Genomic DNA, 12316 nt, shown 5'->3' on the forward strand with positions numbered 1-12316 from the left:
AACAGAAAAGAAAATGACTCACTGGGATGGGCATGATAGGTTCTTCTAACATGCAGTGACTCATGTGTAATTCTCTGCTTTATCTTATCTGTCTGACCCCGACACACCCCTGACTAAATCGCATCCCACATCAAGACAACACAGCTGGCATCCGTACCCAGAAGTCAAGCTTTAACCGCCATGAACAGAATGTGTACTTCCTGCCCATTCTTGTTGTTGACAGCGGACCTCCCTCCCTCAGCTCAACCGGCACCCTGACCATCCATGTTTGTGGCTGCGACACAGGTGAGAGCCACTGCGGGGGTAGCACCATTACTAACATTAACATCACTGTCACCCTTGGCAGCAGCAGTGGTGCAATGAAAAGGTCAACGTGTCATTGTTTTGCTTAGCAAACATTTCTGAGTCTATATTTGTGGAAAGCAAAACACATCACAATAAAATCTGCCGACAAACGACCTCTTACACAGGTTTCAAGTCTGTAAATATAAACATGGTGAAAGGAATGTTTTTGCTTTTGAGAAGTGGTTTCTCCATTTAAGTGACTTAACACCAGTGTCAAAAATGTTACAGCAAATGCTTATTTTTTCTCTTTCTTTCTAAATGCAGAGGGAGCTATCCAGACCTGCAATGCAACAGCCTATGTAATGAGTGCAGCTCTTAGCCCTGGGGCGCTTATAGCACTACTGGTCTGCATGCTCATACTAATAGGTAAGCAGATAAATGTCCTCATGGATGATTTCTAAATTTAAATTAGTCTGAGAGAAACATAAATAAAGAGTATTTTGTTTTAAATGGATTAGTTTTGCCTTTTTTGGGGTAACACCAGAAGTCAGCTTCAGTTGATCCAACAGAAATTATAACTGAACCCTAGGATGTTCTGGAGAAAAGTGTAAATACTGCATCTGAGGTTTAATTTTTTTTCCCTCAAAACTCATGTGGCCACGTGCATTTTAATGAGTTGATTATTTTTAAAAGTTATCCATATTTTACCAGTATGTTTGCGCAGGCACTGGCAGAAATACTGAGATTCATGACATCCAAATGCAATACACTTTTGATCTTACCATCATGTTCATGTCGGACATTTTGTATCTGCTTTTGATGACGAAGAGGCTTTTGTTTAACGGGGGAGTGCAAATTCTACCTGGTTTTATGATTGATATGAAGCCACTTTGATCCATGGAACACAGGCAGAAATAGAATGGATGAGAGTGAAGTGCAGGAAGGTTAGAGAGCAAAAACAGGCAAAGTGCTGCCTCAGCACTTGTGTCCCTCTGCATGGGAAGCTTTAAATAGTCAAATCTCTCCAGACAAGTTTAGATGTTTATATATATATATATATATATATATATATATATATATATATGTACACCAGTATGGTAATATACATGCTTACACTTTCAAATACCAAAGCTGGCTGATATTGAAATATTTAAAAAATTTATGAGTTAGCCTCTTACTGGCCCCCACCACTACTATAAGTCTTTGCATTGCACTCTTTACTGACAGCAAGAAGTGACATTAATGTCAGAGTGTTCTGTCTCCGCTTTGTGACTCTGCAAAGTTTATACAGTGCAGGGGGGTGAATGATGGATGATGTGACATGATGTTGCTTTAACTATGACTTACATTGTTCTCTTTTCATTTAAGAGCTTTTCTAATGAATGCTGTTAAAAGTGTGTCTCCATTAATGAAACAGTGAACTTGAAAAGCAGAGCATCACTTATCACAGTTATAAAAGCCTCAACAAATCTGTTATCTGCAAATCAGAAGCAACCCTATGGACATAAAAAATAAAAATAAAAACCTCTCTGCAATGTGTCATGGCTTTAGTATTGTGCAAAACATGGGCCCGAAATCAGCACAAGGGGAAAACTAACACTTCACCCTAGGAAAGAGCAAGATTTGTGAAAGAACAGATGATTTTTATGCTGTCGTTGGTAACAAAACATTTACCCTATCTCCAAAGATTTCATGTGCAAATGATTGCATGTTCAAAAGTGGTGCAGATTGCACATAATGATGTATTGTAACATGAATGTGCCTCATATAATACTGTAAAGGAAGTTTCAGAGGTGGATGAAGAGGGATGGGACACTTTTCATTGGGACATTTTTTTTCGTATTTGTTTTATCTTCAGTATTTCTTTGGCTCCGTGATGGTTTTACTGATCTCTTGTGGCATTTAATTTGTTAAATCTAATTGTGGTATTTATTTTGTTTTGGCTTACTACCTGCATAAACATTGTCAGCAGTCCGTCTCCATTCATTTGTCCCACACAGACATCTTTTGTCTGCACAATTTGTGGAATAGGCAGCAGACTATGTACACACTATTCTGCAGAGTATCAAGACATAGCATTGTGCTGCCATAAAGTGATGGTACACTGGAATTATTTGGTAATCCTGTAGTTCATAATTGGCATTGCTGGAGGCTATTTTTAATCATTTTTTTTTAGTATTTATATTTTACATTCTTTAAATATTTGACAAGCTTTGTCTTTTGTCATTTCATCTATGCCTTCTGATTGGCACAGTGACCACGGACATGTGTTTGTGGCAGTTTACACCTGGTTTTCAAATGTGCTAGATATAGATGCATGAACACCACAGAGCAATCTGGTTCAAGTTTAATAAATCACACCGCAGGTGGTAATATTTGCTAATCCTCAGAGTATTTTTGCAGTTTCAGATGATCAACATCTGTTTTACACATTCATGAAGGCAAACATGCTAGATTATTACACCTGTATCCATATGCATTCCTGTTACAAGAGTTAATACATTTTCTGCCAACTTCTAGCCACCACGGTAGTAGAAAATAGTAGAAACATAATACTTTTTTTTTTCTCATCAAAGCATTGAACAACTTGTTTAGCTGACTAAGTTGCAGCTCCTATCTTCTGCTAGTAATCTTGCAAGACAATGAAATCTCTGGGTTTGTCAGGTCAGGATCAATGGACAAGCAGTGTTTTCCCAGCTATCGTGCTATGAATAACAACATTAGCACAAAGCATCTGACAGTTGCCTAATCTTATTATCTCAACAATAGCCTCCAACACTTTTCTAGTTAGTTACTGTACCACATGCATCAAACTGCAAACTGCTTGAGCATGTAGCCCTCATCAAAACCCTCTTAACAGCAATACAGTCTATTTATTTTATAGTCTATTATTGTTTTCACATTGTTTTTTTTTGTTTTTTTTCTCTTTCTTGCGCACATGCATGCATGGTCTCTTGCTGTGCACACAATGACTAATCAACTGGCCAACACTCTCTTTCTCTGGAGTCTGGACCACCTCTATTGCATCAATTGCAAGATGATGAGAAAAATGAAAACAAATTTCTGCCTAATTACCGTACAAACAAACAGTCCCTCCATCAGCTCTTATATAGGCCTGATGTGATGAATCCATTTCATTGCGCCGCAGCATCTGCTTGCATCCATTCCAATTACCTCCCATCTGCTTGTGATGAACTCCCGCGTGAGGGCAACCAGCGCAGCCCAAGGGGAAATTAACTGTCTTGTCAGGAACACTTATCACAACATCTGTACACATGGGTATCAGCTTTGTATGTATAGGAGTCGGCTAAACACAGGTACATAAGCTTCCAGCAGGAGTAAATTCTGTACATGGTGTTTATTGACATTTTCAAAGGTGTGCCAATTGTCAAGGTAAATAGGCTTGCAGAGTTTCACCATCCAGGCATCTGCACACCTAAAAGTGAGTGATACCTCATGGTTTGACAGGTTTTTGCTTTTTTATTAGACTGTCCCATATCACCACAGATTCTTTAACAAAATTTATACATCTGGACCCAGAAAAGAGCTCAGAATGGGGCATTTTTCTCTCTCTTTTACTTCTCTCATTAGGGTGGATTTAGAGTAACTGTCTTAGTGCTTGTTTAGTATGCATGGAAGTATGCACTGCAAAATACAAAAAAAAAAAAAGAAATAAAACTGACTTTTTTTTAGGCCTCATGGCAATTAATTTTCTCCATTCACTGAAGAGAAGAATAAGACAATGATAACAAATGCTGCTTCCCCAATGATGCTCAGCAAAACAATATGAGTGGAGAACAACGTTATCAGTCATAGATTCCATATAAAATCCATTGTAGATCATAAAGAGCTTCGTAGTCTGGCAAGAGATTTACAGTTGCAAAGGGATATATTTTAGTCTTCCTTTCAGGACACGTGCAAAAAATTCAGACAGTTACAGATAATAGAAAAAGGATACAATGCAAATTATTTTAAAGCTTTTTTTTTATTATTTGCCCTTTGTTAAGAGGAGAATTGTTCAATCAGAGATCATTTTAAAAGAAACCGTCTGCCCACAGGGTGCTTTCTATGCATACAAAATGTAGTTATCTAGGTCCATATGTGACTTACATGTACAGACTTCATGAAGGACCAATAATAATACCTAGTGTGGCAATAAAAGAGTGCAGCCATATCTCATTTTATAGCAAACAGATGGCTGTCGTGATGGGCAAACCAACAACCCCCAGTATAAACAGAAAGTCTTTTTTTTTTTTTTTTATCTCTGATAGCTTGTTGATTTTGGCATGTTGTTATCTGTTCTTAAAGATTCATGGGGTCTACTTTTAACTAAATCCAAATAACTCTTTGCTTGTGTGTTTGTTTGTTTTTTAAAGCAGCTTCCCTCTGTGCCGGTTTAAGGGAGGAAAAATGAGACATTGCATTGGTGGTTTTGTGGTGTCACATACAATAGTTGACTCATAGCTATAAAACAAGCTGACAGACAAAGATGTCTTATTTTCTAAATTATATTTTAGAACTAGAAAACATTCTTAAGTAACAATGAATATTTATTTAGATCTATATCAGCTGCCAAGGATTATTGAGATATGTCTTTACAAATTACAAATTCATAAACAATATCAAAAACTGATATGGATTGCAAGTTAATTTACTTTTATTTGTCCAACTTGAACTGAACTCTGACTTTTATCAAATCTAAAATTTTGCAATAGTTTTGCAGTAGCTCTCAATTTTGTTTTAGTTTAACAATTATTTGTGAAATCCAAACTCAGCTGTGATCTATTTGTAAACAGTTCATGTAATTGACTCATTGCCTATGATAAATATTGTTTTAAATTATAGTGAAATATGCAAAATAATGAAAAAGATATCCGTTACTCAAAATGATCACTGCATCATCATTTAAATAATTTACTTGAGAGCATGTCAGTGGTGCTAGGTGAAAGGGTTTTAGAGTTTTATTTTTACTACCAAGCTATTTAAAGTCAACTATCTATTAGTGATTATTGTTGTACATTTAAATGGGCTTTTTCCTTTTTTTTATTTACCTTAATGGGTATGTATAAATTTTCAGTGCTCCATTTAACATACTATGTCGATATGTTTCAATAAAGACAGTGTAGGACCCGTTTGAAGCTTATTGTGCTTAGTAATTTCTTTAAAAAGGACTGAATGAAGCATTTGTAAATGCATTTTCTTGATAACATACCTCTTAGTCAGCCAATTTAGAGCACAGCACTGTTTTTTTTTCTTGTTAAGCAGCTTTTTGTCTCTTTTTCTTCTGTATCTTCCTGCGTAATGTTGGTTTTGAAGGAAACATGGCAGATTATGTACATTTGCAAGTGTGCTCCTGGAATGTTTGTCTGGTTTACATGGATTTGTGGGACATCTCTGAGCTTAAACCAGACTTGACATCTAAAGTGGTGGGGTGCTTTTTTCAAAACCAGTAGATGTGACAGACACTAATAGGTTTGTATATTTTTACTACTGTTTAATATTCTGAAAGTTCTAGGCTGCAAAATATTACGGCATATTTCAAACTGCACGATGCAGAGGAGAATAAAAGACACAACCTCCTGATACATCTGACTGTGCTAGTAACACTGATGTTGTCCACCCACAATACTATTTTATAGGGTAAAGGTGAGTTTTTTTCCAACTTAGAGCTAAGAATGAGATAAAAAAAAGAAACTAAATTTCAAAATGTACCTTTGTTTATTTGTGTTTATTTTTTATTAATTTGTTTGTGTTTGCATATAATTGTTTGGTGGTCAAATAACATGTTGGGAGAAGACATTTAATGTCAGAGAATCAATCAATGTTGTTTTGCTGAATGAAAACTAAAGATAATCTGAATTTGAAGTCAATTACCAGTAAAAAAGAAGAAAAGGCAAAACCACAACTGTAGAGATCCACAGTGAAAACCACTGCAATCCAAGATAAACAGAAATGCCCATGTAATGTTTCCTAAAAACCATCATGTTGAGCCAAACATTTCTGAAATATTCTTTGGCCTGACAAGACCAAATAGAAAACCAGAAACTGATGAACATGTTGATGGGATTGTGCTGGTCTAGTCTTCTTTCATCTCTTCAGAACCTGGAGGATTCCCTGTAATTTATGGAACCATGTTTTCTGCTCTCTGTCCAGACTTTGGTTTTGCACCTTACCTTTGCAGGATTGAAGATCCAAAGCAAAAATCCTGTATTGTGGCTGAATTAAAATAGTTTTTCGAGGTGCACCACATGACACAGTGGTAGAACAGTTGCATCATACTCAGAGGCTACAGTCCTCAACACAACTGTCTCAATTCCTGGCCCTGGCCCATTTGCTGCACGTCTTCCTCTTCTCACTCTGCTCTTCTTGTGCAATAAATGTCACTATCGCCAAAAATTTGCCTTATACATAACTGTTCTTCAAAATGGCTTGGGTCACAATATCTCAGTTCACTGAAAAATATCACAAGAACTTGATAGAAGTTGTTACCACCAAGATGTTCAAGCAGTGCATGGTGTTAGGGGCAATTAAATTATAAATTAGCTATGTAATAATAAATTACATTTTCATCAAAACCACATTTTGTATTTGTCTTTGTCAGATATTAAATTATGTTTGATAATTATCAAGGTTTAACTGACAAAAAGCCAAGAAAGAAGGACAAATACTTTTTCAAGGCACTGTAAGTGTAGATGTCTAATCAAAGAACTGTTTTTGCATCAATCAAAATGATCAGAAAAAAAAAGTTCTTTATCTTCAGTAACAGATATTAAGCCTTAGATCTCTTTTGAAGCCTTTTTGTGTCCTAATCCATCTTTTTTTAGCTCGAACTTATGTCTCTGACATATTGTCTCTTTTGCTGAATGCTTACATTTCCAAGTTTAAAACCCAAGCATCTCGATTTTATTAGACTTGAATGAGTATTGATGTGGTATCGGACACCATTAGGGCTTTTTGTAGCAGATTTTTTGTAAGGCTATGAAAGATGTGAAAAATCAATGCTCATGTGTTTGAAATGGATAACTTGATCATACATTACCTTCAGGTAGGATAAATCAAAGTTATAGAGAGAATAGGTACAAACTTTAAATAGTTTCAAAGCTATCACCCAAAGAGAAAATTTGCCAAACACATTTTGTCATATTTTTTGTAGCACAAGTTGTTGGCATCATTGGAGTTTACGTTTTTGAGAAAATGATGAGGACTTATATTCTAACATTTTAGCTTTTTAAACTAACACTGATTCATATTTTACAGAGCATGTCACAGTCAATATCTTGTACACTGAGGTTTTAAAATGATTCCAGTGTAACCCTGCATCATCTGTTTTTATGTTTTTTCTACTATTGAAAGTTTTTTGAAGACTTTATATCTGTAAATATATCATTTCAAAGCTTTAATAAAGCGCTGTCTTCCTTTTGCTTTCTACCATTTTCAGTTCTTGTCTTGCTGATCCTCACCCTTAAACGCCACAGGAAAGGCCAAAGGATGGCAGAGGACGAGGAGGACATGAGAGATAACGTCATCAAATACAATGACGAAGGTGGAGGGGAGCAGGACACTCAGGCATATGACATGAGCGCACTGAGGAACCTCTATGACTTCCCAGAGGCCAAAAGCTGTGACTCTGGACCGGACATCCGCTCGTTGCCTCAGTGGATACAAGCAAACAGAGTGGGAGGTGGGGTGGACGGAGCTATGGCAGCAGCAACAGACTTCTCCCTTTTCAAAGGCTACATACGGAAGAAGGTGGAGCAGGCTGACGCTGACCTGTCAGTGCCGCCATATGACTCATTCCAGACATACGCCTTTGAGGGCACCAGTTCACCTGCGCTTTCACTCAGTTCAATCCACACGCTGTCCACCACATCTGAGCTGGATTTCTCCTACCTCAGCGACTGGGGGCCACGCTTTAGGCAACTGGCAGGCTACTACGCTCCAGGAAAGACTGAGGAGGAAGCATCCTAGCACAGTTTCTTATCTACAGAGAGACAGTTAAACACTCCTTTTCCCTCGTTTTTTTTCTGTCTCCTCACCCTCTGGCACTCTTCTAAAATCATCAGAGCTAACCTTGTGTGCTCATTTCAGTCAGAGTGCAAACTTTTCATCTCATTTTGGAAATTTTCCAATGTAGACTTTGAGCTCTGAGACGACATTGATTTTAAACTTTTGTTTTGATTTTCCTTGAAATATTTTTAGGCTAAAAGAATGGGGGCATAAAAAGTGCTATTTAGTTTTTTGTTTGTTTGTTTGTTTGTAAAGAGGTTATTTTCTGCGCCCAACATGCAAGTCTTTAGTTAAACCTATAGGACACTGAGAGTGACGAGAATCATTATTACTTGGGTAAAACTTAGTAATATGGAAGTACACCGTTTAAATGGCATATTTAAAAAAAAAGGAATATTCATATATTTATTTATTTTTATTTATTTATTTATTCATACGATGGTAACTCTTGGTGTTGAATACACATTATGGAGAATGACTTCACTAAGGGAGAAGAAAGAGCAGCAGTGCCAGATCATTGCACAAAACAAAAGTACTGAAGTGATACGTGGGCTATCTAAAATTTACACACTGGTAAAATGTTTTATTTTCTTTGATAAATTTTGTACAATAACCCGTTGAAGAGAAATACAAAGCAGAACGCAGTCTGGATCTTTCAGCCTGAAAAAACAACAACAAAAAAAAACAAAACAAACAAAAAAAAACATTTTTTTGTGGTTTATTAAAAGATAAATTTTGAAGGTGAGAAACTGAGGACAATTGCGTGTTAACAGTGTCTTTTTCCTACTTTCTCTGCAGTCATTTGTGGGGCAACAAGGCACAAACTGCTGCAGGGTTTCACAAAAAAAATACAAATAAAATAAAAACAAATGATTGTTTTATGAAGCTGGCTGGTGGTCAACTTTGTGACAAAAACAGCCAGAAATTATTTCATATTTTTCGTGTGAGTGTGTAAAATATGTTGATTCCATTTTATAATCAAATTGTTTTATTTTATTTTATTTATTGTTGGGTTGTTTTAATCGGGCTTGGGGAGGTTGTGGTAACACATGATCAGATCGGATCACATCAACCTTTTATCCCAAGTTACTCCATGTTTACCTTAAATTGCAAATGTATGGAAAAATTATAAAAAAGAAAAAGACCAATAAATATTTAACTTTTTTGTAAATCAAAATGTGTGCAGTGGTGTATTGAAAATTGCTCATTAAGTGAGACGCCAGTGATAAAGTGAATAGAGCCCCCATGTTAACAGTTGTTGAGTGTGAATTGTTTGCTGAAGACATTGCCTGAATTATGAATATTTGCAGAGCTTGTTTTTATTCACACCAGGGATAGATAGAAAGATTAGTTTGAGGTTGAAACAAACACTCCGTATGAGAGGATCCGGCCAAACAAAGAATTTATACTCGGTGTATCTCCCTCATGACTGTCTTCTGCCAAACTACTGTAATTGTCAAAGTCACCAGAGAATGCCAAAGCATGCAAAGTTAATTTCATCTGATTTTTAAAATGCCCTGCAAGACAGTAAATGGGATTCACGTTCACCTGATAATACTCTTCTTCAAGTAAACTGTTTTGTTGAAATATTATGTTTGATGGAAAAAAATAATTTCAGCCTAACAGCAGAACATTTATGCTTTAATTTTGGCATCTAAGACAAAACATCTTCATTTAATGTTGTTGCAGTCGGATCGTTATCATTCTTGTTTTATTATTCTAAGATAATAGCAATTCATAAAACAATGTACTTTCTACGTTTTAAGGAAGTACATTTTAGCAACCATTTGACTACAGAGTACAGCGAAGGTATTTGTACTACTGAGTTGTTTCCCCATTTATGTGAAGTTACAATTAGAAACTTGATGTATGTGTGATTTTATTTGGATTTATTGAGACAGAAAGCACAAAAAATTGCATAGTTTGAAGTAAAATTAATATAATTCATATTTGTTTTAATCACACATCAATAGTCACATTGGATTAACTGTGAGATTAGTTTAAATTCTGCCATTCCTTCTGAATTGGCTTTAGGAATAGATTTTGTCTTTCTAACACCTGAATATAAAATTTTGCTGTTAATATGCCATTTCATTATAACTTTGATCATATTTAATAATATTCCCATGGAACAGCTCCAGTAGTATGTCTTTTTTTCTTCAAGAATGACCCCATTAATCCCTCCTGCAGTCCTAATAAACCGGGTCCACTGAATCCTGCAAGCTTTTGACCCTGTGCGCAGTCCCAGTGGGTGGCACTGACCCCATGTGTGCTTTTTCAATGCCTTTTTTGTTTTGTGTGTGTGGTTTTGGGAACTGACACTTTGACTGGGCACCTCGTCAAACCGTCAGTTTGAAGCACTTAGAAATCTAAATTCTTCTATTTACATTAGAAAGGTCTAAGCAGATGCAGATGTCATGTTGTCCAATCATGACATCTGCTGTTCTCCTTCTGATCATCACATTAAGACTGCAGGAGGGTTAAAGCTCCATTCATCTCCCCTCCCATCAACTGTTATCTTTTTTGTGCTAGCTGAAGAAAAGTAAGCCTACAACCCGATGGTGCCAGTAGTATGTTTTACAATTCAGGGTGAAAAATTACTTATTTGCCACAAAATTCCCTTTTGCATGCTGAACATCCAATTTTGTCACATCTGACAAATGTTTGTATATTTGTGCCATATTTTTTTTATGTCTATTTGAGGTATTTAAAGTTGATGTGCACAATGTTGAAATTATTTTAACAATATTAACTTGCTTTAAAGTGCTCAGCAATTTTACATCTGACATATTTGCTGGCTTCTTCTTTCTTTTTGTTCACTGATGTTCAGTGACATGAGGGCTTCACAGAGCAGTTGAATTAATACAAAATTTAAAACAGACACATGTAGCCTCTTTTTACAAATTACAAGACTTCCGAAGGCATTTGCAATGGATTTTATTTAGGGGTATCAGACTAATTGGAAATACAATTATTTATAAAACAGCTGGAAACATGCATAATCATCTTTTATTTTCACACCCATACATGACATTTAATCTGTTATGTAAAATCCTAATAAAACACTTAAATTAATTTGATGAAATGAAAAAAAAAAATAAAAGAGATAGCGTGTTTTGCAAGCTATGCGACTGATTTAATGAGATGTGACAAATCTAACCCGCAAATAAATGATTTGTTGGGCTAGATGTAAGTGTACTTTTAATTATATTTGATTTTGAGTTTTGGAAAAAGAAAAAGAAAAAAAAAAACAAAAAAACATCCACATTTCTAAGTAAAGAAAAAACCGCTTGAAAACATTATAGTGAATTGTTTTGACAGAAGCTAAAAATTATTGGTGGAACACTGCATTAACTCAAACAAATTTACAATATGAAAGCAATTAAGATTGACTTTACACTTTGGATCACCCCTTGCATTTCTTCAACAAAGTGCTTGAGAGTGTATTTTGTTGTACTGCATAAGTGCCCTAATGATATGTGTCTTTTGGAAGAAAGTGCTTGGCAGGCATTTATTCACTGCTAGCTATCCTGTCCCTTCAGCGTTTTCTGACTGACAAAGGCTACAGGCTTGTGGCCATAGACTTTGTAGATCATCATGAGCTTCAAAGTCAGTAGGACTGGATATAAATACAAGAAACATAAGAGTGCCATCCTGCTGAGTCAACCTCATGTCATGGGTCTAATTCTATGAAATGTCAGTTTTCTTCAAAAGAAGAAGAAAGTTCCCAGCTGTGCTCATATTCTTCAGTTGTAAAAGAGCATCACCTTTATCACTGTCAAGGAACATGTCACTCCTTAGTGATGACCTACACATGTGAACATGAAGTGTGTTGCCATCAGTCAGAACATCCTCCCCCAAATTCCAAGGGCAATAAGAAGATGGCCATTAGTTATGCAGATAGAGCTTTGGTGATTGACAGTTCTTGAGGGGATAGTGGAGAGCACATTAAATCTTCGCTTCTCTTCTCTTTGTACTTGACTTGGTAATGACAATTGATTAAACGTTGGTGGTGGGAGGGGGA

At 36.1% G+C, this 12316-nt stretch overlaps 1 protein-coding gene across 1 annotated transcript in view; it reads left to right on the forward strand.

The window, feature by feature from the left end:
• The window catches only part of cdh22 (cadherin 22), a 78826-nt gene extending 69382 nt beyond the window's left edge, over positions 1-9444 (forward strand). Inside the window, exons 10-12 of the mRNA XM_014995016.2 lie at positions 136-285; positions 610-711; positions 7724-9444. Coding sequence (XP_014850502.2) covers positions 136-285; positions 610-711; positions 7724-8253 — 782 coding nt within the window. The 3' untranslated portion in view covers positions 8254-9444. The remainder of the gene's footprint in view (positions 1-135; positions 286-609; positions 712-7723) is intronic.
• The last annotated feature ends 2872 nt before the right edge of the window (positions 9445-12316 follow it).

The sequence above is a fragment of the Poecilia mexicana genome, unplaced genomic scaffold, assembly GCF_051168715.1.
Source record: "Poecilia mexicana isolate PSO_F unplaced genomic scaffold, ASM5116871v1 scaffold_5, whole genome shotgun sequence".
Taxonomy (NCBI): domain Eukaryota; kingdom Metazoa; phylum Chordata; class Actinopteri; order Cyprinodontiformes; family Poeciliidae; genus Poecilia; species Poecilia mexicana.